Source organism: Alligator mississippiensis, chromosome 4, assembly GCF_030867095.1.
Source record: "Alligator mississippiensis isolate rAllMis1 chromosome 4, rAllMis1, whole genome shotgun sequence".
NCBI classification, from domain to species: domain Eukaryota; kingdom Metazoa; phylum Chordata; order Crocodylia; family Alligatoridae; genus Alligator; species Alligator mississippiensis.
Genome location: NC_081827.1, coordinates 64,802,889 through 64,829,944, shown reverse-complemented (window position 1 = coordinate 64,829,944; position 27,056 = coordinate 64,802,889). Strand labels below are relative to the sequence as shown.

Here is a 27,056-nt window from a genome sequence, read left to right as displayed (position 1 = left end):
TACTATAATTATGCCACTTTTCCATATTATAATCTAATAGCCGTCGCCTCCATGGGCAATACTGTCAACAAAAACAGGAACATAAACATATTCCAGCACAGGAAAGTTATGAAGTATTATGAAATAATTTTCTCATTGACAATTTAAACTTGAGTTAAACTGAAACTGAAATTAAAGACCATGGAGTCTTTAAATTAAAACACAAAGCAAGCTGAATATATTATAATTGATAATAATATTATGACCAAATTCAAATATTTCGTTATGAATAAAAGTAGTAAGGTAGTCTACCAAATACCATAAAAATTTCAAAGTCAGATTTATTTAGGTTTTTTCCCCAGTGAAAAAATAAAAGCACCAGTTAATTTTGATTCGACAAAGTTAAAACCCTCAGCTGGTGAAAGAGCTATTTTCTAAAATCTTTAAGTAAAAACACAGCATTTCTTAAAGAAATATAAACAGCTTACTAAGATGTTACAAGTCACCCCTGCCAAAATATTTTTAGAACTGTTTGCAAGTACTGACACCGATAACACTGGGTATCAAGAAAAAGCCAGTCAATGCTGTGTGTCAAACGCAACTACTTTCTCACACGTGGTAAAATCACTTATGAAAAGTTTTTTTAAGCTTCCAAAAATATTTTTAAGACATCCAAACAACGGACAATAAAAAAAAGTTTCAAAACACAAGCTGATAAGATTCAAAGGTTGGTTCTTATTTTTAATTTTTGCCTTCCTTTTTCCTTTTAAATGGTAGTACTCTAGCAATGGCTAACTAAGCAAGATACAGAGAAAATGTCAACTATTTTCTGTCAAAATATAAATGACAATTTCAATCCTCTGTCTTAAGCACAAATAGGTTCAAATACATGAATGCATCTTCCTGCAATGTAATATGAATGCATGCAATAGGAAATAACAGTTTTACTGTTACTGGTGGTATTTTAAAAATATTTAATTGAAAAGTTGTGACCAAAGAATATACCAATCAGCCAAACACTGACAGATAAAAATTAGGAAGAGGACAAGACAAGTTTTTGTTTTAAAGCAGGATATCCTTAACTTACTACAGTAACACCCATTTTTCCTATGAACTACATACCATTTCCCTGAAGGGAAATGAAAACTAGTTAAATAAGTTTATCGTTAAAAAAAATAAATCTTTTCTTTAAACACAAGGGATGAACACTTTATTCTTTACTCAATATTGAAATGTTACGCCTATTATACTACGAAATATTTGCAAAATATATTAAGATGATGTACACAAATATAAAATGGGTGGCAAATCCCTCTACAGCTATCAACAGTAGATAGACATAAATCCTAAAGGATTTATTTTACACTCCAGAAAATAAATGGTATTATTTTCTATAATAAAAGGAAGCCTTGTTTTCATCATTCCACATTTAATGTGTAACATCTTTGTGCCTTGTTTGCCATTTTATGATGAGATAAATTGATTGTAACATGCCACATGGCTAACTTAGTGGGATAAACGTAACATCTGCCAGGGCCTTTTGATGCCAATTGCAAAGAATAATCTACAGGATTTTACTGCTTAATCAAAATTATGTTCAATACATTACTGAGCCTTTAACTGACCAAATAATACTCAGTGTCATATGACTATTCACGCTGTTAACGGGCATCCTTAAATTCTCAAGTTTTCCACTTCACTAAATTTGTCACAAGTGATTTGACTCTCCCTTAAAAGAAATGAATTTAATATTATTCAAGGAATTTTTCTGAAACCTACAATTCCTATGTTAGATATCATTTAAAAAGATGATCCAAGTATCAATTTATAGCTTCCTGAGATATTTGGCCATCTAAGTGAATTCCTATTTCACAGTGCTCGAGTCCCACCTTCCTTCAAGTAAAAAAAGGCTGTCAAAAATACAGCAAGGAGCAGGACTCACCAACCTTAACAGATGTTGTAGTATGGGGAACAAACAAGAGGAACTTGCCCTCCTGCAAGCTAACACAAACCCAGACCCCGTCACAGGGCTCACTGAAACTTGGTAGGATTCAGTGCATGATTGGGCGGTAAACGTCAAGGGCTACAGACTGTTCAGGCAGGGTAGAACGGGGAGGAAAGGCGGGGGTGTGGCGCTCTATGTCAAAGAGCAATACATGTCCTCAACAAACAGCACTGGGTCTGAGGAGTGGCAGAGTGAAATGCTCTCAGTTAGAATACAAGGGGGTTGGGAGGAAAGGTACTTAACGGTGGGTGTCTACTACACACCACCCAACCAAGGGGAAGAGCTGGATCATGAATTCTCAGGTGAGCTCACCGAGGCAGTTAAATCAAGGGATGTGGTCATCATGGGTGACCTAAACTACCTGGACATCTGCTGGGAGGAGCAGTCAGCCAGGTCTAGCCATTCACGTAGGTTCCTAGCCAAGATACAGGACCTCCATCTAACCCAGGAGGTGCACAGTCCCACCAGAGGAAATGCCTTGCTGGACCTGGTCCTGGCCACAGGCAACGACCTGGTGAAGGGACTGCGGGTTCTCAACCACCTAAGCGATAGTGATCACTTACTAGAATTCACTATCCAGCGCAAGGTGTCAAAGGCCTGCAGCACGGCAGTAGCCCTGGACTTCAGGAGGGCGGATTTCAATGAGTTAAGGAGATTAGTCGGCAAGGCACTGAGGTCCTAGGGGGGAGGGGAGTTGGGAGTCCAAGAAGATGAGTGGTTGTTCCTTAAGGAGACGATCCTCCAAGCCCAAAGGGTGACAGTCCCAATGCGAATCAAAGGGGGCAAGAGTGCTCAAAAGCCCCCATGGCTCACCAAAGGCATTCAGGAACATGTGAAAGCTAGAAAGGAGGCATACACCCAATGGAAGGGAGGGGCCATCACCAAGGAGGATTATACCTCCATTGCTAGAGATTGTGGGGGACTGATAGGAAGGCTAAGGTGGGTACAGAACTGGGACTAGTGACCTGGATCAAAGATAACAAGAAGTCCTTTTTTAAATATATAGGGAAGGCACCCGGTAACATGGATCCCCTGCAGGACACACTTGGAGATCTGGTGGTCTCACCAGACGATAAAGCTGACCTCTTTAACAAATTCTTTGCCTCTACATTTTTCTGAGCGGGGACCAGGACATCCCCCCCCATCGGGATTCCGGACGGATCCAAGAGAGGCACAGCCAGGCCCAGGGTCTGTAAGGACCTAGTCAGGGAACTTCTGGTGGGACTTGGTGTGTTCAACTCAGCAGGTCCAGATGATCTCCACTCCTAGCTGATGAGGGAATTGGTAGAGGTCATTGCGGGACCCCTGGCAAAGCTTTACAAGTGCTTGGCAGAGCACTTGTGGTACTCTGCCGAGGTGCCAGAGGACTGGAAAAGGGCCAAAGTGGCCCCTGTTTTCAAAAAAGGGAGGAAGGAGGACCCAGGAAACTATAGGCCCGTTAGTCTTACCTCAGCCCTGGGAAAGCTCTTTGAGAAAATTATCCAGGAACACATCTGCGAGGGACCAGCAGGGGAGATTATGCTTAGGGGCAACCAACGTGGGTTCATTAGAGGAAGGTCCCGTCAGACCAACCTGGTTGCCTTCTATGACCAGGTCACAAAATCCTTGGACGCAGGTGTTGTGGTGGACGTAGTCTTTCTGGACTTTAGGAAGGCCTTCGACACTGTCTCTCACTCCATTCTGATTAAAAAATTAGGCAACTGTGGCATCGATGCGAACACAGTCAGATGGGTCACAAATTGGCTGGAGGGCCGCACCCAGAGAGTGGTGGTGGACAGGTCATTTTCGACCTAGAGAGATGTGGGCAGTGGGGTTCCCTGGGGCTCAGTCCTCGGGCCTACACTGTTCAACATCTTCATCAGCGACTTGGACGAGGGGGGTGAAAAGCACCGTGTTCAAATTCGCAGACGACACTAAGATGTGGGGAGAAGTGGGCATGCTAGGAGGGAGGGACGGACAGGCTACAAGTAGATCTGGACAGGTTACACAGGTGGGCGGATGAGAATAGGATGGGTTTCAATACTGACAAGTGCAACTTTGCACCTCAGGAGGAAGAACCAGCAGCATACCTACAGGCTGGAGAACTCCCTTCTCGTCAGCACGGAGGCATAAAAGGATCTTGCAGTCACTGCTGATTCCAAGATGAACATGGGCTGCCAATGTGAAGACGAAGTCAGGAAGGCTAACCACACCTTGTCATGCATCCACAGATGCATCATGAGCAGGTCCAAGGAGGTGATCCTCCCCCTCTATGCCACATTAGTCAGGTCACAGTTGGAGTACTGTGTCCAGTTCTGGGCACCGCACTTCAGGAGGGATGTGGACAGCACTGACAGGGTCCAAAGGAGGGCCACTCGTATGATAAGGGGACAGCAGGGCAGGCCCTACGAGGAAAGGCTATGGGACCTGAACCTGTTCAGACTCCACAAAAGAAGGCTGAGGAGGGATCTAGTGGCCGTCTATAAACTTACCAAGGAGGGCCAGCAGGGAATGGGAGAGACCCTGTTCCCCAAAGCACTACCAGGAGTAACTACAAATAACAGCCATAAGTTGACTAAGAGTAGGTTCAGGATAGACACCAGGAAGCACTACTTCACAGTCAGGGTGGCTAGGATCTGGAACCAACTTCCAAGGGAAGTGGTGCTTGCTCCTACCCTGGGGGCCTTCAAAAGGAGGCTAGATAATCACCTAGCCAGGGTTGTTTGACACCAGCATTCTTTCCTGCCCGTGGCAGGGGGTCGAACTTGATGACCTGCTCCGGTCCCTTCCGACCCTACCAACTATGAAACTATGTCAGGAACCAAGCAAAAAGTAAGACTGCTCTTACATGCATAACTGGATACCCAGTCTTAGCGGCAGTCTGCCCTGCACTCACCCACCATGCCCTGTCGTTAATAGAAATACGTAGACTGCAGGAGGCTGCCCTGATCTTACTGTACCAACCACCCACTTTATGATAGTGGCTTTATGGGCCAATCACACAGCTCCATACCTCCCCTACACCATGCCTCACAAATGGCATCCTAGTCTTCATGTCTAGCTGAGGCCCCTGCACTGGGCCACACTTTGCTCTCTGGCCTCTCCCTGGGCTGCCCTCTAGCTCAGAACCCTTCCTTAACCCTGGCCCCTTGCTGGGCCTCGCCCTCTACTCCAGCCTCTGGACCCCTGGTGGTCCACACGGTCTTCCTTGCCCACTGCTTTTTTATCAGGGTATGCTCCCCTAGACTTCCCCCTCCAGAGAGCCACCCATAAGGCAATGTGGGCCGAGGCTTCTTGGTGCCCCATCATCACCTTTCTGTGGAGTGGCACAGGTATGTCATTTCACAGACACTGCCCAAGCACCGGTAGCCCCACCACACCAGCCACCTCCAGTAGTGTGTGGTTTTAGGTTTTACCCAGGACTGATCTTCAGGCCTACCTGATCTTCCATTAATCTCTCTGAGTTACCCCTTGATGTCCTGCACCTCCCCAAAGCTGCTACTAACCAGGCCCTCTGGCCCAGACTCCCTCTCTACTCTTGCTCTCTCTTTCTCTCTCTCTCTCTGGCCCCTAGCTCACACTCAGACCCCTAGCCCTAGATCCCTCCTTTTCAGATAGCTTGGCACCAGCCATCGTCATCCAAGCTGGATGCTCCTGGACCCCTCCCTCTCAGCTGTGGCCCCTCATGGACCTTTGTGCCTCTATGATGCTCTGGCTCTGCCACCAGACCAGTCAAGACCCCAGGCTGTCTGCAGCTATGGCCACCTCTCCCTTCAACCCCTCCCAGGCCCAGCACAGGCCAGTCAAGGGTCAGTCTGCCAGCTATCAGACCCTCACATCTTTATGGGTCTGCCCTCCTGGACACCACCATGAATCTCTCTCTTTCTCTGTGTGCTCGAAGCCCCACCTCGATCGTGCTACGCAACCCCTTTCTTCTCTAGGCCCCCTTGACCTCTCAATGGGTCCGCTCCACTCACAGGACACACCCAGGCCTCTCTACCAGGTCTCTCTGCTGCTCAGGCCCTTATTCAGGGCTCACCTGGCCACTCAATAAGCCTGCTCCTCTCAGCCCCTCTCCCAGGACTGTCCTGGCCCCTCACTAGGTCCTATACACACGGCTCCTCCTCCTTTGGGCTGGCCTAGTGTCTCAATGAGCCCTTGTATGTGTAGCTGCTCTTCCTCTGGGCTGGCCAGACTCCTCCCTAGGGCTAGGCCTTTGTACATGCAGCCCCTCCTCTGGGCTGGCTTGGTGCTCCTCTCAGCCCCTCTCCCAGGACTGTCCTGGCCCCTCACTAGGTCCTATACACATGGCTCCTCCTCCTTTGGGCTGGCCTAGCGTCTCAATGAGCCCTTGTATGCGTAGCTGCTCTTCCTCTGGGCTGGCCAGACTCCTCCCTAGGGCTAGGCCTTTGTTCACGCAGCCCCTCCTCTGGGCTGGCTTAGACTCCCTAGGTCCACATGCATGCAGCCCCTCACTCTCTGGGCCTCTCCCTAGGCCCCTACGCACACAGCCACTCTCTCCAGCCTCATCTGGCCTCTCAACAGGTCCAGGCACTCAGCCCCCTTCCCAGGGCTCTGGACCCCACACTAGGTCCCCAGGAACCTCCTCCATCCTCATGGTTCCTACCCAAACCTACACAGGGTCTCAGATTGCATACAGGAGTGGCAGTATTCAGTTCATCCCTGAAACAGTGAACTGTAACAGCCTCTCAGACCTTTTCTTTTTTTTTGGGGGGGGGGGGGGGGGGGGGGAGGGAGCAGTCAAAAAAAAAAAAAAAAAGGACAGCAATTTAACTGGCAAAGCCTGCTGACAGAATTTAAGAACACACAAATTTAGTCCTAGTTCTAGCCCTGGTCTCCAAGAACGTGACTCTGGGCTAATCTCAACCATTGGGGTGATGTACATTTTGCCACTGCTTTCATTCAAATCCTAGATTAATAGAATCATGGAGAAGTAGGGCTGGAAGCAACCTCCCAAAGTCATCGAGTCCAGCATTTTTCTCAACTCATGAGTCGCAAGAATATTTCAAAGGGTCATGAGCTGCAGCAGGACAGAGGGGCAGCAGAAAGGCACCTGCCTGTTCCAGCAGGGTAAGGGGGTGGGGGAGAGCTGCATAGCTGGGCTGACAACACTGGGGCCAGTGCTCATTCTCATGGGCGTGGCACAGCTGGGAGATGCTGTCCAGGAGGTGGAAGGGTCCATAACCAGGCTACCTGGTGGGGCGCAGCAGCCCCAGTCCAGGACGGCAGGGTGCCACAGGTCTCTCCTCCTCCTCCCTGCAGTCTGTGCTGGTGCCGGACTCACTCTGCTGCCACCTGCATGAGCTGAAGACACTGCAGCCACCAGGCTCAAACCCAAGCGGGATGGGGGCAGCAGGTGAGGATCGAGGGACACCAGCATGGCCCAGGGGACAGGGGACTAGACAGCAGCAGGGCCAGGGGTGTGTGGGTTGGGATAGGCTATGGATCTTTGCAAATGGGTCCCTGTAGGAAAAAGGTTGAGAACCACTGATCTAATCCAAACCTCTTGCCTGAGACAAGATCAAAGTTTTATTAAAAACTGCAACTGGAGATAAGAGACTAAGATAACGCATACCATACATATTAATTTCTCATCAACTAAGCTCAACAAGGTACCTAGAAGGGCCACTGTATGGGGCACTTCAGGACACTGAAGATAAGTTCTTGGCTCAGGCTCAAATCAGGAAGAACAGGAATAATGCTTAAAGGAAAAAAACAGTCTTTCTAACGAATACCAGAAATAGTAGGTAGGTGCCTCTTGTTAATGCAATGAACCACTTCATTACTGATGGTCTAATCCTAATTCACAAATCAACTGCTATGGCCTATTTTTTAAAATACTCTGTGAGAAACCGTGTCATTTCTCGTCACGTAAAGAGCTACACTGTCCACATCACCTTCAGACAAGACTTGAACACTTTTCCTTTGGGGCTGACTACAGAAACAACCAAGAAGATATAGCTGGTTTGATATGCAGCATCCCCCCCTACTAAGCAGTACAAAGGTTTGGCATCTTTTTACCTACAATATTTAGCAATCAGAAAAGGTTAATAAGTAAGCATGAATACCTCTCACTAGTAACTCATTTGATTAAGTAAGACAAAAGTTTTAATTCTATTTGCAGTGCAGTTGGATAAGATTTCAAGAATTGGGGGTCTCAATGTGAACATGAAAAGGCATGGATTGTGACTAATTCAAACCAGCACAGGTCAAAAAGCAACTGCAGAATACAGGACCAAGAAAGGCATAGCCAACCTAATTTTCTTCTTATTGGAACTGACAACCCACAGAATTTTCTACCATCTCAGGTACTCGAGGTGTCCTACAAAAGGTACCCTAGCAAGCCAGTAATAAAAGAATAGGGAACATCCATGTTTAGTGACTTCCTGTACATTTTGGGGGAAAACACTTGTGATAGGTATAAACAGCAAAACTGCAAGAACAGTGTAACAAGGATGCAGGGGGGTTTCTAACGTTTGTCTAAGTTCTCAAACCAGGTGAAGACTCATTTTTTGCATATCATCGTTGGCAGATATCTACTGTGGTGAATCAGGAACTTGACTGAACTGAAGCCTACCTCAATTTCTGTTAGAATCTGTTACCGAGTTCTGGGTAAATTCTGGTTTTATTCCTCTATTTTGGTTTTACCCTACATTCCCCCCCACCCATTTATCCTTCAGAATGAGCTTCTTCTATCCAAACCCAACATAGTACAATATATAGAATATATATTCTATAGTTCTTTGCTACCATGTTAGACTGCCACCAGTATCTGAGCTACGCAATTTGAAACTAGCTCAGATATACCTATGCTACAATGACTGAGGTACAAATGTACCCTGTGGCAGGGTGCTTGCCCTTTGCCATTGCTTGAAAAGAAAAGAAATAATTCCATCCACTGTCTCATTTCTCAACCCCAACCTGCCACATATACATATGATATAATAAATATACTTGCAAATATAGTCCAGCTCTCACAGTCGCACTTTAAAAATGTTTGTATTATTGCTGGTCTCACACTATTAATACTCCGGCTAAAAAAGCAAATGTTCTGTTGTGAAGACAACACAAAGAAATGGCAGATTCAGGAAGTCTTACTTTAAGATGGCATTAGTGGGATGATCCTTTCAACAGACATCCATTTTAACATATCGAGATCCTACATCTAAAGTGCCTTCCACATTCTGTACATGTTTTTGCTAAAGTTTCTTTTATATCTTCAGTAGGCTGGTTGCCAGTTAGCTTGTTTGCAAAAGGCAGTGTGGACATCTTGGTTTCAGACTACAAATGTTTCCAGTTTAAACTTAAACTGTAAAGTTTACCAAATTAGTGTTTACATGTGCTTTGAGATGTAGCTAGCTACAAAGCCATAAGCAACTGTTTTATTGACACACCAGTCAACACAAGCTAACATTCAAAATACCAGTCTTTTTCCTGGTAGAAATAAAACTTTAGTCTTCTGGATATTCTTACACATTCCTGTAATGGAGACACGAGGGATTTGCTCAGCATCTTAGGCAAAATTAAGAGTTATTTGACTAACTGACCAATTTGATTGTACTCCATTTTTCTAGTAATATATTTTCCAAGAATAAATTTCAGCACATTAAATGTTTAGCAGATTCCTATTGCAAGAGCATAAACATGCTTTCAAAAGTAACATCTTTGAATTGATATGAAAAGGTCAGTAATCCTTTACAGAAGTATTCGTTAAAGAACAGGTTTTGTCAAAGAGGAGACATCAAAGGTGACAGACTCCTTGTTCTGTGATCTTTTTTATACATTTTATCCCCTACTATTTTCTCAAGTTTTTATAGTACAGATATATAGTTTTAACTTGTGTTCTGTAATACATACTTTTCTGTTTTTACTGTGCAAACCTGCGTTATATTTATGATTGTGTTTATATACACATACACGCACATATTCATAATTAACGTCCTTTTTAACACACACACACACACACACACACACACACACACACACACACACGTAATGAACATCCTTCTGTTTAATTCCACTTCCTTAGGGGACACAAATGACTGATACTTTTGACAGACAAGCTGACTGACAGATTCAGATTTGATCCAGAGCTGTTCTTCATGGAAGAAAGGAAATCAGCAATAGCTGAGGTTAGCGACTGAATATCTATCCTAGGATTAGGCTACTATAGCCATTATTTTGTCCATTTTGCCAGGTGGTAAGTCACAAGGAGAGTTAATGCAATGGGAGACTCTTCTACAAACAGATATGAGAGACTTTTAGGGGAATAACTGACAGGAGTTCCTAGCATCAGAGCTCCACTGAAATCAAACTTTCATAGAATGATGTTCCTTCGATCTATGCACCTGTATCAGCTACGTTTCAAGTGTCCCGGGCATCCAAATTGGTCCCAAGATATGAAGGCCATAAAGCTGATTTTTGCTTATGTTCAGGTAAATATGTATAAGTATGCATAAGAAATTCAGGGAAAGAAATCATAGCACCCTTCTGCAAAGAAAGAAACTCTATAAATCAGGGGTTTCCAACTTTTCTGGATCAGTGTACCCCCAGCAACCGGACACAGAGCCTCGGTTGACAACCCCTGGTATAAATACCAACAGCAATAATGGATATGGGTATTCATATTTCAACTACTATTTCTAATAGCTGCAACTCTTATAAATCCTTAATGCAATTAATCCTTTTTCTAACTGAAATTACCAAAATGCACTGTACAATTGCTTTAATTTTCTGGCACTGATACATGGACAGATGACTTGTTGCTCGTTTTTAAAAGGTCTGTAACTTTGAGTCAAATTCTTTATTGCCTCCCTCCCACTTGTTTTTTTTGAGTTTCCTTTAAACTGAAGACAAAAAGCAAGAAATGTTCCATTACTGAAACTATATTAGAAGTTGTTTTAAATAGTTATTCCCACACTGAATTTTAAAAGGTACTTGGCAAAACCTCATTAAAACATTACATATTTTATGTTTTTCAATTTTTGTTAATTACAACATATTTGGTGATGTCACAGTTTAGTGCTTTTGACTTAGTAGATCACTTTGGAATGACAAAGTAGGCCGCTGAGGGCTGGGGTGGTGCAAGCACTAAGGCACACAGTTAACAGCTCAGCCAAGACCACAGCAGAAGCACTTATGGCAGTGCCATCAGATTTAAAAGCATCTGTAAATTCTGCTAAATGCCTTATCACAAGGACATAAAAAAAGAAAGGAAGTAGGCCACTCTATAGTGAGCAACTGTATGAACCAGACAGGAGACAAAAGTTGACAAAGATTCTTAAGTTCAAAACCTTAACAAAAGCTGCAGTACAGAAAGGTTAAAAAAGTGGAATAAATGCCTCTTGAAGTCAAAGAATTCCAGGAAAACTGGAGAAATTCAAGAAAACTTAAATTTCTGCAACCCACCTCATGATGTGTGTTTATGCAATTTATTTACAGGAGAAAAAGTATGAGAATAACAAGTTCATATAGAACAGAGAAAAAAAAATATTGAGCTAACCTGAGGCAGAGTCAGAAGTTATGGTTTCACCATCTGAATTTGCATGCAAGTATTTTGCTAAACTGCAAATATGACAGAAAAAGAAATGGGGGAGAGCTATAGGACAGTTAACTAAGGTACTGATAAATTAATGCATAAATGAAAGCTTGATGACACAATGGTTATCATTTTTCATTTGAAAAATTATCACATCTGCTGAGTAGTGCTATACATTTTGTTTTGCATGCATTTAGTATGCTGCATATTGTATATTGAATACATTTTAATGCATCAGAACCTCTCTCATGAATCATGTATTTTGAAAGACACCTACATCCAATAGCATTTAATTTCTATATTAAAAGTTGGCAAAACTTCTTCATGTTGGAACCACCATTTATCCACTTAAGGGAAAGTATTCCATTAGGGTCTTGTTTGGGGAGCCTGTTGTTGTTTCTTGTGGGTTGTTTAGTCTTTCATTGTAAGCTGCCCTGAGCCTTCTTGGGAAGGGTGGCATATAAATCTAATAAATAAATAAATAAATAAATAAAATTACCTCAAAACCAAGAGTATAAATCTGGAAAATCTATAGAAGTTAAATATAAAATAAATCCAAACAGCAAATTAAGGAAACACGACCAAGGTGCTCAAATGCATAAAGCTACTAACCCCAGATTAAAGTTATTTTTATAGAGATTAGATTTTTTTCCCTCGTAAATCTTCTTTACTGTGTCACTTTAAATTTTTATATTTAAACACAGACATGAAATACAGGACCTGTTGCTAGTGATTTTGCCTATTTTTTTATTGTTGCGATTTTTAATTTCTCTCATTTTATTCTTGCCACTTTCAGTGCTCCATTTCCTCTTCCTACAATGTTTCTATTACTTAACGGCTTTTGAGAGCTATCAAATAGACAAGAAAAATGTCAACTTGAGTAGGAGCATAGAAGTTTACCCTTTTTACTGGATTCCCAGCAGACTACTGTTGATCATATAATTCTATGTTAAACATTTAGTTATCAAAAAAATGTTTGATCACGAACAAGACACACTGTAGCTCTCATGACTGCTTCTAAATGCCTTCCACTGAATTGCATGAAAAACAACTAAAGCCTCCATGCCATGGCCAAGAACCTCTTTAAGCATATATTATTCAATTTTGAATCTGGTTTCTGTATAAATAACACAGCAACAAAGGAAATGGGAGAAAAAATGTTTTACACTTGTTCACCAGTTTCTTGCTTCTATAGGTTTACCCAGTACAAATTGGTTTTACCAAAGCCACATATGGTACACAGAGCTTGACCTAAATTTAATCACCATGCACCTACTAGCAAGAGTCAATAAAGAGACATGACCATCAGTCTCCTCTAATATGGCGCAGGGGAAACACCTAGACAATGCATTTATTCATCCACAACCCTTCTTGATGTGATTTGCACAAGGCTGATGCCTCTGGAGCCTATTCAGGATCTCCCTCTTTCATGTTTTACTTAGATATCAGTAAGGTCTTTGATTCTGTCTCCCATGGAATTCTTTCAGTTAAGCCGGAGAGTACTGGCCTGGACCAGCCTACAGTGAAGTTAACCGGCTTAGAGGCTGATCCTAGAGTGTTGCAACTGATGGGACAGTCCTCCTCATCCCAGAGGGCCGTCTCCACTGGTGTCCCACAGGGATTGCTGCTTGGACCCGTGCTTTTTAACGTATTTATTAATGATTTGGATGAGGGGGTGGAATGCTCTATGATTAAGTCTGCAGACGATACCTAGTTGTGGGGAAATGCAGGCAAACCAGAGGATAGGGTAAAGATCCAGGATGACCTTGTCAGACTGGTTCTAAGGGCTGAACAGAATCAGATGAGGTTCAACAGGGAAAATCTTCACCACAACTGTAGGATAGGTGGTAGTCCACTGGCTAGCACAGCATCTGAGCAGGACCTCGGGGTCACAATCAACCAGAAGAAGAATGAGCCAACAGTGCGAGGAAACTGCCAGCAAGGCAAACAGAACTATGGCATGTATCAGCCGATGTGTTGCCAACAGATCCAGGGAGGTGCTTCTACCTCTCTACTCAGAGTTAGAGTGGCCACAACTGGAGTACTGTGCCCAATTTTGGGCTCCGTACTTCAAGAAGGATGCGGATCAACCCGAGAGGATGCAGAGAAAGGCCACCCGCATGATTACAGGCCTGGAGGATAGGCCCCACGAGGAGAGACTCCAGGAACTAGACTTGTTCCAGTCTGGGTAAGAGGAGGCTATGAGGTGACTTGATAGCTGCCTACAAGTATGTCGGGGGGGGGGGGGGGGGCGACACCAAGATCTGGGGGAGCAATTCTTCAGGAAGGCACAATGGTCACAAACTAATAGAGGGAAGATTTAGGCTGGGCATAAGGAAGAACTTCTTCTCTGCAAGGGTAATTAGAACCCGGAACACACTTCCAGCAAAGGTGGTGTAGTCACCATCCTTGGAGGTGTTCAAGAGGAAGCTGGATAAGCACCTCATTGAGCTAGTTTGAGCTCATTAACCTCCTGCCTATGGCAGGGGACTGGACTTGATCCTACAGGTCCCTTCCAGTCCATTGACTCTATGACTATGTTTGTCAGCCTCATTCTTAATTTTAAAATATTTTTTCCATTGCTTCCTGACTATTATGAGATGGCAACTTGGCCACTACTAGAGAGGTCCACAGTGGGGGGGACAGATTCTTCTACCATCTCTCCAACAAAAGGCTACAAGGTTGTAGCAATTGGTCATCCTTTTCCAGCTCCCTTCTGAGAGGTATAATCAAGGGAGTAGCAGGCTCAACATCTGTATGCAGCCCAGCTACCACTGGAGGACAACAGACCTTCACACTTGGAATACTGTGGGTAACAAAAATTAAAACTGCTCACGTCTTCCCTGTATTAGAACTTTAGAGCTGCTCTTCAGTGGGAAAGTTTATGAACTTCAATCCAAATTTTACTGTTTAAAGAAGCGATGTGGAACTAAACCAATGAAAATGTCTTAATTTCACTCTGTAGCTTCCCTTCCACATACTTGCTAGAGAAAGAATCTAAGCCTTTATCTTATGTTCATTATCATGGTACAAATGGTTAGCTCTGTCTACCATTAAAAAGTAACTTCATTTTCAAAGAACTGCTGATATACAGTTGTTAAATTTAGCAAGGCAGACTTAATTGAGGCATCTTAACAAGAGATTAGTTGCTTCTGGAACAGTATGGCTGAACAAGAGGCCAAAACTGGGAAGAATCTGTCTCCAAATTAAAAAAAAAAAAAGATAAATTAGTGATATTACTAAAAAAAAAGCACTTATAAGAAATGCTGTGTGTAAGACCGATAGGAGGTTATATATGTGAATTAAGACTAAGTGAACAAAGGAACTCAAATGAGCATCTTTCCTGAAAGACGCTTCAGAAATGTTAAAAAAAAGATTCCCTATTTGCAAAGAAATACAAGGAAATGGTGTTACTAATTCTAACCCAAAACACTTGCACACCAGAGGAAAAGGCAAAAGATTGAACAGGAGCCCCCCATCAAAAAAGGGTAGATAGACCTGAAAATGCACACAGACCCTTCAGGTTACTTTTCTTTTTAAATTAATAAAATGGTTTTAAACTGTGGTGATGTACTGGACAAAAAGGACAGAAGCTGTCCAAACAATTGCAGGGGAGGTATTGTATAAATAGAATCTACTGGAAACTCAAGATATTGTTCCACTGAAAATTGTTGTGGATTTCCATTTTAACGGTAAAGGAACTACGTTCAAGTTCTATTACATAAAGTATGATAGATGAAACAGTCCTTTTCCTTGTCAGAAAAAATACTTAAATTATTTTATAGAAGAACCTTCAGTAAAACCAATGTATTCTTGCAATATTTAAATTCTGATGAATATGCATTTTTGGTTAAAAACAAAACAAACCTATTCCACACCAGAACTTTAACCACTATAATGTATTTATGTTAATAAATGTTTAATAGAAACACCTCTACATAATTAAAAAAAACATGGTTTTTTTTTTCATGCATGGTCAATATAAATTACTAAGACTTTATTTCAGGTAAATGAATTTAAAATGCAAAATGAAACCAGTTCCAATACTGTAGTATCTTATCATGGATTGGAACTTGTGTAGCAATACACATCTTTAAACCTCAGTTGAGAATATCAATATTCTTAAAGTCCAAATATTAGAAACAATATAATTATTAAGCCAGTATGACTCAAAACAACTGGCATACACAAATAACACTAAAAATCAAGTTTCCAACAGTTGTAAATTAATTATACTGTTCTGTGTCTACCCTGCAAAATGTATGTTATAATTTCCCAGTCAATATCTAACGCATCATTTATAAAACGATGGCAATTAAAAAAACCCCAAATCCTATCAAACCAATGACTGTATACTCTCCTGTGCAATATCCAGCTAGTACAAGTATTTTAATATATTTTTTCCTCCACACTGTCAAGTGTTTTGTGAAGAAGTAAGAGCATTTCTATCAATTAAAAATTAAAGAAAGAAAATGATAAACCTGTATTTTTATAGGATTCTCCTTGTAGAATTCTTTAAATTAGAATGATACCATGTTTTAAAACTTGAACGCATATTAAAATAATCCAAGTTTTATAGCATTTCTCTAAAAAAATTCTCAATTAAAAATGAATAGTCTAAAGCAAATAAAGAAGTGCAGTAGATAAGATGTATAGGCACCCCCCACTTAGCACTCTTAATTGGTTCCCGAAAAACAGAGCGTTAAGCCAAACTGAGTGTTAAGCAAAACCAACTTTCACTTGATCATTTTTTAAAGCCACCAAAATCACTCTTAGCACCTGTCTGTGAGCGTTATAACGAAACTCGCTGAGCGCTAAGTGGAATTGGGTATCAATGTAAAATAAGCATTATAGTGAAATAGCGGTAAGTGAAACAGCATTAAGTGGGGGTTGCCTGTACAAGAATATCAAGATATACAAGAATATACAAGATGTAGAACACAGTAAGTGTGCACAACCATATATTCATTATATTAATAGATTTAACATAACAGGAAATGGATTTTTAAAAATCCATTTACTACTTTCAAAACTCTTATTTTAAATCAGGAGATTTCATAAAATAATCTTGGGTTAAAGTACAGTATTAAACAAGGATTATTTAATTTTGATTACTTACTTAGGAGTAGAAGGACCTCTTGGCCATGTTCCATCTTCATTTTTTTGTTCTATCACCAGTATCTATTGAAAAGAAAAAAATACTGTAACAAAACACATCAGCAGAATGCCACTTGCTCAGTTGACTCAACAGAAACCCCTTTTAATGGGCTTGTGGACAGGTGACTTACAGGGGCAGAGAAGTAAGGTTATTTTAGGTTTTCAGATATCCCACTCTATCCAAACAGCTCCTAGCAGAAATTTGAAGTACTTACTCAAATTTAAGATGACCCTGAATAAGAACCCCCCACCCCCTAATAATTAGATCCTATACAAGGAAAATTTAAGAATTTGTTACAATTTTCCATGTATAAAATCCAATTATCTAATTATTGTAGGGCTGCTTTGAATTCACACCCTCCCCTCCTCCCCAATGCTACAGAGGGGCAAACAGATAGCATGGGGAAGTCAAGCAACTTGCCCCCTGCTTGTGCCTACCTCCTGCCACGTCTGCTCTCCACCTTGCAAACTCAGGCCCATTCACCCAGCCTCTGCTTCCTCCTCCTCCTGCCCCTGCCCCGCAGCCTCTGCTTCTCCCTTCTGCTGTGGCTATGGCCCCGACTCTGGGTAGGAGCTGGAGCCTGAGCTGCAGCAGCCACCTGTCCCGCACTCCTCCCCACCAGCGATTTTAAGATGGAGTCCCCCACCCCATATTAAACTAGGAAAAAAAAAAACGTGTCTTAGAATCAAGTAAATACAAGTAAAAAGACAAAAAATTACATTCTACTATTATGAATTAGGTTAGGACGGCATTCTGGGACTCAAGAATTTCAGGACTGGTTTCTTCTGATATGTTTGTTTGACACTGATTAAGGCTATGTACAGACATTCCCAAGATGCTGTCTACCATCATGAGGCTTAAGCTGCATGATTGTACATCGAATGCCAGCTGTACAGACATTCACTGGTGCCAGGAGCCTGACCTAAGTAAGGTGGGGTAGGGCAGATGAGGTTGGGGAGGATAGTGGGTTCTGCAGGGGTTGGTGGGGTCAATCAGGAGCTAACAGGTCCACAGGGGTTAGTGAGGTTCAGGGGAGTTTGGCAAGATGGGAGCGGGTTAGCAGGTGTGCAGGGGGTGGGGGAAGGCTGGTGAGATCAGGTAGGAAGGGGGAGGTGTCTGTCAGGGAATAAAGGGCTTGAAGGGCTAAAGGTAGCATTGGCAAGGCAGAAGGAAAAGCACCGCCCGAGGGCTCAGGTGAGCAGTTTGGCTTTCCCAGCTTCAGGGCTGTGCTGAGAATGTGTGCACATATTCATGAGACTCAGTCTGTAATCACATGGATTACTTTAAGCTGAATGGTCCTCTGTGTACATATATTCACCAGTGCTGGAAGTAGGGCTGGGATCTTGATCTAAGGAAGTTGGGGTGAGTAGAGGGGGTTAGTGGGTCTGGAAGGTATAGGGAAGGGGGAAGGTGTCCTAGGTGAACTAGAGGTAGATGGTGCTAGCCACTTTTTGCTCAATTTAACCTGCCCAAGCATCTATAGTGGGCTGTACTGTTCAGCCTAGTTAGATCAATCTAAGTTTAAGATCCATATGCGAGTGAATTACATTACATCTGGTGGCCATTTTTTGCCCTAGCCTCCCAAACTTGTTCAGCACTTAAGTCTAACCCTAGTTAGAATGATCTAAATGTAATGTCTGTATATATTCTGAGTCTCTTAGGCTGTCTACACTGCTAGTTCCCACACTGATACTGTAAACTCCTTCACTGACTTCCAGGATAGCCCAAGTCTAGACTTAACTTGAAGAAAGGGAAAGACAAAGTAAACTACATTTAAATAGAAAAGGATCTACTAGGTATAGGAAAATGTAAGCAATTCAAGTTATTAGTTTTAAAGACTAATTTTAAGTAAACAAAAATATATTGCATAATACCTGGCCCTGGTATAAACCAGCATCCTGTATGGTACTATCTGGTTTATTCAATGGTTCAAATGTATTACTCATGTATTTGTTCCACAATCTGGTCTCTTTTTCACTTGGAATATTGAAGATTTTTCTTATTTCTTTTTCAATTGTATCTGGATTGAAAGAAGAAAGCATAAAAATTAAATATTCCATGACAAAAGTCCCACATCAATACCATTTAAAGCATTCTCAAAATACTAGTGATACAGTGATAATAGCTGCATAGATTGTGTCAGTTTGGGCCAACCTTTTTGGCAGGTGTGCCATAAATTAAGCCTACTGCCTTCCAATGCTTTTACCATGCCCAATCTGTTCCATCCCAGGATCCTGCCAAATGGAGCCACTACAGCCTTCCCAGACTTTTAGTACAGTACCAGGGAAGAACCTGAAGTGAGCTAAAAACAACGGAGACAGTGGCAGCCACACAATCTACTCTGCACATTTAAGCATATCTTCCCCAGAAGACAGTGCAGTCAGCCTAGAAAGACAACAAGAAGAATGGCTGCAAGGTCAGAGGCAGGGAAGACTGAGTTATTCACCTCAACCTGAATCAAATCAATCCTTTTAAATTCTAGTGGCCAATACATTTTAGTAAATTTGCTATATTGTCCTATCATACACCCCTTTCCCCACAAAATATACATACAAGTGTGATCCAATAATATACCTACGCTTAATACAGTTTTATTAAATAATCACTTATTAATCCAATATTCATTCTGCTACCTGAAATAGTGACATTTCTGAGGTTAAAAAAATATAAATTATAAATATAAATATAAACTGCTATACATACTTTTAAATACAATCATTATTTCTGAACCTTTTGTTGACTGTTTTTCCCCCTCTAAAATGAAGTTAGGAACACCAGTTAAATTTATATGGATGTGTGTGCCTAAGTGACATGTTTATAAGGATTCCCAATAGTACTAACTGCTAAGAGCTTATCATTAGAACAAAGGAAGATTAGATTAAAAGATCAGGGCGCAGAAAATATAAGTTTAACCATCACAGGAAGTACTGTAACAAAAAATAATTTGCCTCAGATATTGTTCCTGTTTGCTTCATCTCTGCAATATACATTTAAAATACATTTTAAAAACTTTTCCTCTTGTTTAGTTCTTTGTATGTACGTCTTTCCCTAGCTCATTGTTCCTTCTTTCAATAACACTAAATCAGAAGGTAGGAAAAAGTAAAAGATGATGGCTAATTGGATATTTATAAAGTCATGTAGCCTGTAAAACATACAGTCCAAACAACCAACCAATATATTAACTGCCCATATTGTACTTAAATATAAATATTTCAAATATAGTTAATGCTAAGTTGTAAATTATTAAACATTTACAAATCATCTTATACATAGTTTAATATAAAGAAAAAAACTATAAAAGTCAAAACTGAATAAAATGTGTATAAGAAATGGTAGGCTTAGAAATGTCAATTGTAGATTGACAATATTTGATAATCACCTTTAGACGATAGAGTAAAGAGAAAAGTTTCTCTTTAATGTATTATGCTCTTAATTTCCTGTTTCAGTACACCTAGCTTACATTTCAATACTCAGCTGTTCAAACATTTCATTGAAACCACCCTTACGTTGTACATTTTTGTAACTTATGTTTTTACTGTGAAAGTGACATCCAAGTTAGATTATATATCTACGGTATGGATGGCCTAACTATACCAACTATTCATTGTTTATATTTATAAACACTGATTATTCTCACTAAGCATCCTATTATCACACTGTGTGGCCTATTTGTGTTATGTGAGAAAATACAGTAAATCTGCTTCATTAATTACTCCATACACTGAATGGTTAGTCTTTGAATAGGAAAGTTTATAAAAAATAGCAATGACATGTTTAAAAAAATTTAAATTAAATCGAGTCCTAAATTCAGGCTGATTTGTTTTTAAAGTAATTTTATAATTAAATGGATCCACAGTATGTTAATTTATTTTAAGAGCAGAGTTCTTAAGTCTTAATTCTTTGCAATTATGGGTGCAAAGTGAGAGGGTAAACATCCAGAAAACAAAGTTGATAGACAATTTCACCAAAAGCATTTTCAGTAATTAATGAACTCAGTGCAATGGCTGGCATGACGAGCATTACCGCACTAATGCTTGCTGACAATACTACAAGGTTCAAAAAAAATGAAGGGAGTTCCCAAACACATCTCCTGAAGTAGACGTGGTATCTTCCATCCACTTCCCTGTTTCTGATGTATACTAGAGATATTTTGGAAGTTATAACTGTCCTTCATAAAATGATAAAGTAATTTCACCAAAAGTGAAATCCTTCGCTCGCTAAGAGCAAAACAACGTTCAAAAGACGAAGAGGCTCCCAACCTTAGGGGATAGACATACACAAGGTCTTTAAGGAATCTAGGTATGTTAGGTAATTAAAAACAGTGCAGTACTGGACATTAGAGAGATACAGTAGATATAGGTTTAAAGAGTGGGTATAAAATCTAGACTATTTTTCTAACTACTATACAGTCAAGTACTGTCCAAATGGATGCTGATAAGGATAAGAGTTGGTGCCAAGACACCCCAAAAGAAAACTACTGTATTTACTCAAATATAAAATGATCCTGATTACAAGACAACCCCCCAATAATTAGATCCTACGTATGGAAATTTTTAGTTTTGTTATAATTTTCTAGGTATAAAACCTAATTATTGGAGGTTTGCCTTGATTTTGTCCCTCTCCCACTGCTACAGCAGGAAAAAAAAAAATTGAGGAGGAGGGTTATTTAGTCCCCGTGTCCTCTGCCCCTCAACTTCTTCCCCCAGCAGCCCCTTCCCCTCCACTCTACTGTCAGACCCTGCTTTCCCTAAACACATGGAAGTAAGGGGCAAATTTGAAAACACGGACAGAAGAATTGATGCATTTTATCTCCTTTTTAAAAACTTTTATTAGTTTTAGCACTGGTACTCCATAAACATACTTTTAAGTAGCACTTCTGTATCTTCTTATATAGAGTACAAACTAAGCTTGATATTAATCTAAAGCCAAAAGGCTCATGATTTACCATATAGTTCACTGGGTTGGGCCCCAGGAGAGTCAACAGCATAAACTCAGCACTGCTCAGTATGTGTGTGTAGACTTCAGATATCCTCCCGCAAAGGATTAATGTGCTAATTACCAGTGCTGTGCGAAATGGCACCATTCCATTTTGACTTGAGTTTCGAGGGTTCCATGGAACAGTGTTTTGTTTCGAATTTCATTTCAATTCGAAACAGCTGTTCTGTTTTGCTTTGTCGAAACAGTGAGGCTGTTTCGACGTTTGGCCCATTAGCTATAATGGGGAAGCTTGAAACAGCTTCTCTTATCTGGCAGGCAGATTGGAGCTGTAGACCCCTGATCTGCCTGCCAGATGAGGGAGGGAAGCCAGTGCTGCCACCTGGGACTGGGGAAGGAAACTGAGCCCAACTGAAGTCAGCCCAGCTGGCCTGAGTTCCCATCCCCCCATGCTAGATCAGGCTAGGAAGTCAGCTCAGCTGGGCTGAGTTCCCAACCCCAGCCCAACCATCGCAATGGGGAAATGAAATCAGCCCAGCTGGGCTGAGTTCCTTTCCCCAGTGCAATGGTCAGGTCAGCCCAGATTGTGGGGCTGGGAAACTCAGCCCAGCTGAGCTGACTTCCCAACACCAGTCCAATTGTAGGTCTGGGGAGGGGAACTGAGCCATTGGGCTCAGTTCCTTTCCCCAGCCCCATTGCAGTGCTGGGGGGGGGGGGAAACTGAGCCCAGGCTCAGTTCCCTTCCCCTGTGCTGCGATTGGCTTCCCACACCCCAGTGGCAGGAGATGGGGAGAGCCAGGGCTGTGCTCTTGGCTGCTGCTGGGAACGCAGCCCTGGTTCTCCCCCATCTCCCAACACCTCGCTGCTGGCTTTGAAACTCAAAACACTGACACTTTTGAAACATTTTGACTAGCCTTGTTTTGTTTCGAGGCTGTTTCAAAGCCCTTTGTTTCGATTCAATTTCGCTGTTTTGAGCTCGAAATGAGTTGAAATGGTGTCGAGCTGAAACAGCCGGTGAAATTTTGCACAGCCCTAATTACCCGCCCCACTCATGACTGGAACCAGGTGTCCATAGCCCTGGGATCCTCCAAAAATTGATATGCAGATGAGGTTCAGGGCAATCTAGTCCAGTTCTACCTCATGGAGAGTGGGACCACACTAATCATATACAACAAGCTAAGAAAGAGATGACAGAGGAATTGTGGGTGAACTGCTTGGGATCCATTTGGTGATGTTTGCCAGACATTTAAGGCTGGTGAAGAAACAGGAATAATTGGAAATGGGAAATAAAAGGCAGAGCTCAGCTGTGGGAGTGAAGAGCAAGTCGAAACGTATTCAGTGTAGTGACTTACTATGACTTGAAAAAGAGCTGGCTCTGAGCAAAACTCAGCACAACGGTCACTACCATATTCAGACGGGCTGTACTAACCTAGCCTTATGGTAGATTCCCATCAGTATGTTTGCCCATTGTGGACCATGTGCAGTGCTGGCTGCATTTAATCAACTTCGTAGTTGGTTTCTATTACTGAGCGCATGCTGCTTTTGGCAGCAGTTTAATGATAGATAGTGAATTTAATGTGGTTTTCTATGTATGCAATTGTAAGACTAGGAACCTCTTTCCCCTCCATGATGATTGGGGGCAGGGAGAGGGGGGAAACCTCACCTTATATTGGTACAAATATGGTGCTTCTACTTAATTTCAAGGACTTTTTTTTTTGGGGGGGGGTGGGGGTTGAAAAGAACTGGTTAGCCAACATCCACACTGTAAGATTGAGAGTTTGGTCATAAGATACAGCTTTTGTTTTCAAGACTATATGTAGCAAGTTGGGTATGGTGATATGGGCCTGTGTTGAGAAGCTCAGCAGATGCTAGTATCACAACTTCCTGACCTTGCCAAGACCTTGTTGGATCACTGATACAGCTTCGTCTTAATTTCTTTAGGACCCTCAGTACCATTGGAATTTGGGGGGGAAAGCATGCATCAACCCTTTATTTATCCTTTAGGATAAAAGATATTGCATAGTAGATCTGTAGTGTAGACTCTTATAGAACAGAACACTTGGCATTTCCTGGCTTGGCAACTTGGATGTAAAAGACTAATACTGGATCTTGATCAACCACTTGTGATTATCCAAAAACATTTTCAATTGCTCATTAGCTACCACACAAGCAACATGATACAAAACAACTTAAAATCAGGTAGCTTCCTGGAACAGTGGAGATGACCTGGATTCTACCTGATGTAATGAATGGTTTTGTGGTTATCTATCAGTTCATGGAGCGTAGATTTTTGGAGCAAAAGCGTAAGTGTACTACCTACCAAGCAATGGATCTAAATTTTAGCATACTTGTGTGCATCTGAGTTTCCTGAAGGGATGACAAGTTTGAGGATTATCCATATAAGCTCCCCACACCTAAGTTTTGTTTTAAGGTAAGAAGGAAAAGGGAAAACCCCCTTTTTAACATTACCTTAATAAGAGGGAACTTTTTCTGAGACTATGTCTATCATATCTATACAGCGTCTGTTGGATAGCTATAAGAATAGCTGAAATCGAGATTCGGAGCATAAATTAAATCTGACAACAGAACCATGCAGATTCTTGAAGCTGTGCATCCCATGAGTGAGAGTCCTGATTATGTTAATGAATGAGCCTGAGGTTTGTTAAGGAGTGACTACTGCCTGCAAGAAAGTTTCCAAACGACAGTAAGTTTTCACTGAGCTGGAATTTAGGTTCTTATAAATTCGGTTTGGAGTTTAATAAATGCAGGATTTCCTTGTATGATTTTGAGAGCCAGATCAACAGAGGATTTAAGGATATCTGAAATTAGTTGGTCACCAGTTTGTCAGTCAACCAGTTGTCAAAGTATGGATAGATATGGAGCCCTGGTCTTAAATAAGCTGCCACATCTGCCATGCACTTGATAAAATACTATCAGTGCTATAGAAAGACCAAAGACCAAGACTCTGTGCTGACAGTAAGATGTTCTTATGAGAATCTGATGTATTTCCTGCAGGCCAGACACACAGACATGAGAAAACAGTAATCCCACAGGTTAAAACCAGTAAACCAGACCTAAGAATATGACAGAAGAATCATAGAGGCCAGAGTCCATCCTGACTTGAAAGCAAAACATTTAAGATTCTAAAAGTTTGAACTGAAATTTCAAATTCTACTTTCTTTGAGAGAAGAAAATAATTGGAATAAAAAACCCAGTACTTGAAATCTAAAAGGTAATTCATCCACTGTTCCAATAACATGCTCCAAGTTAAAGAAATTAGTCTACTTCTATCTGAAAATAAGAGTTCCTCAAAAGTGACTGGAATTAGGTAACCCCTTGCTTACAATTTTCAGGATTGCTTAATCATTCCCAGATCTAAGGTAATCCAAGTCTACACTTCCCAAAAATGAAAGGTGGTTCCCAAAGAAGACAAAAGCAGGAGGAAGAAATCCTTGGTAGGTCCTCCTAATATGCTTTCTGGCTGAAGCCATAGAACTTGGCAACATAAGAAAAATAAGCCAAAAAATGATAACGATTGCTGGTAGAAATCTTACTACTTACTTCATTAGCAGCTTTGATGTCCTCCAGGGATGGTAATAATATTAGGCAAAAACACTGCTGAATAAGTTTTGTTGCCTTTACTTGCTTCTTTCTGGGTTCTGGAACAACCTCTCCGCTCCCTCCCAACCCCTGCCCAAGTCACCCCAGCCCATATAAGAAAAGAGGGTTAATCAGTTGTAGAGTTAAAAGTGCTCGCTTGTACAGTGGGAGTGAAGCAAGGAAGCTCATCGTATTGCCAGCGCTGTAAGTCATATGCATTACTGTTAAATGCATGCTATGCTTCCTGCAGCTAAGTACAGACTATGAGCTGTCCTTCAGTCATGACAGTTTCCTGTGGGGGCTTGTCCACAGACTGTTTGTCCCAGTGTAAAAGTTAGATAAGAAATGAAAATTACCACAAACATTTGGAAGCTATCCGATTACAATATCTTACTCTCAAAGATACTGAATTTCTTCAGGCCCTGCCCCACGGCTGTGAATTTGGAAGTCCCTCTTTTGATCTCTCCTAAATTGCTATTATAAACAATACCGGTGAAGGAGAGAAATAAAATACATATTCCTAAAGGGGTTCTGGCACCTTCCATCCACCTGTCTGACTGGTGTGTACCAGAAGTCTTTTGGATGTTCTAACTGTCCTTCATTTTATTGGCATGAAAGGCAAAGGGGCAAGATATGAAGTTTCTTACCACCTCTAGGGACATCTTAAAATTTCCATACATTTAATGAGGTCCAGAAGTATCTTAAGATCATCCACATAGCTATGTAGAGAAAAGATTAGTGACTCATCAAGGGAGAATCAGAAGTGATTATATGTTCTCCCTCCTTCCTCTTCCTGGTCTTTTTAGAATATGAGGCTATACTATTTGGTTTAGCTGGAATAGTCCAATTTACCTCTCCAGAGAGGAAGATTTAATTCTGAAAGGACAAGTGATGCAAACTTTTGAGACTACAGCTTCAGTGTGTCTAGCAAGGGGATACATGAAGAGGTACTAGGAGGAATGCTATTTTTTTTTGCACACAACACAACTCCAACTAAGACACGCATCTTGATTTTGGGAAGACGGCGTAAAGAAAAAAGATTTTTTTTCTACAGTGATGGCTGCATAGAGAAGGGAAAGAACCTAATCTTCAGCTGACTCACCTTCCCTTTCCTACTTAATGAAAAGAAGAAACCCAACCTACCGCTGAAGACTGGTCTCCGTGATGAATTTATGATTTTGGAAACAGCTAAAGAATCTCCAAGGCTGTGATACAGGGAGAGAGACCAGAAGCAGCTAGCAGGGAGGAAAACTGCTCTAAGAAAGGTTAGCTTGATTAGCGGAATATCAAGATCAATAAAAAGGAAAGACTTCTGTTAAAACCCAAGGAGTAAAGAGCAATGAGCCATTAAGACTCCTTTACCTGCCTGAATAATAATACAACTTCTGCTGCACTGTAAAGCAGGAATCAAAAGCAGGGTGTTAGTATTCTGGGCAGAAAAAATCAACTAGGTACCAAGCACTAAAAGTGTGCCAAGGTGAGAGAGGAACAGTGGTATCTAGAGCTTCACAACCCAAAGTAAGTGCCAAAGAATAAGTAGAGTGAAATAAAATCCCCATGTTTAGCAGGGAATGCTGAGGCTCTTTTATTATTTACTACATGGACAACCAAAGGGCTCTTTTCAGGTTTTTGACCTTCGTAAGGTTGAGACAACTGACCTGCTTCCTAGCTAATCTCCAGAGTAATATTTCTTTCTGTCCTTGTCAGCGTTTGTCAGACAGAAGAGCTGCAGATGACTCGGCTTCTTAATCAGTGCAGGCCAGGATATCAGAGTAGAATTCTAATGTCATTCAGACACCCAGGAAAGACTGACTCTAGACAACAGTTCTTACTCTCCTCCC

General features: G+C 41.5%; 1 protein-coding gene across 4 annotated transcripts in view; it reads right to left on the bottom strand.

Annotated features, from left to right (window-relative positions):
- USP15 (ubiquitin specific peptidase 15) overlaps positions 1 to 27,056 on the bottom strand; it is a 105,428-nt gene that overhangs the window by 41,385 nt on the left and 36,987 nt on the right. For all 4 annotated transcript variants that reach the window (XM_006260490.3, XM_006260491.3, XM_014595902.2 and 1 more), the window contains 2 exons: positions 18,555 to 18,700; positions 16,642 to 16,703 (listed from right to left, as the gene is read on the bottom strand). In XM_006260490.3, the coding sequence (XP_006260552.1) occupies positions 16,642 to 16,703; positions 18,555 to 18,700 (208 nt within the window). The remainder of the gene's footprint in view (positions 1 to 16,641; positions 16,704 to 18,554; positions 18,701 to 27,056) is intronic.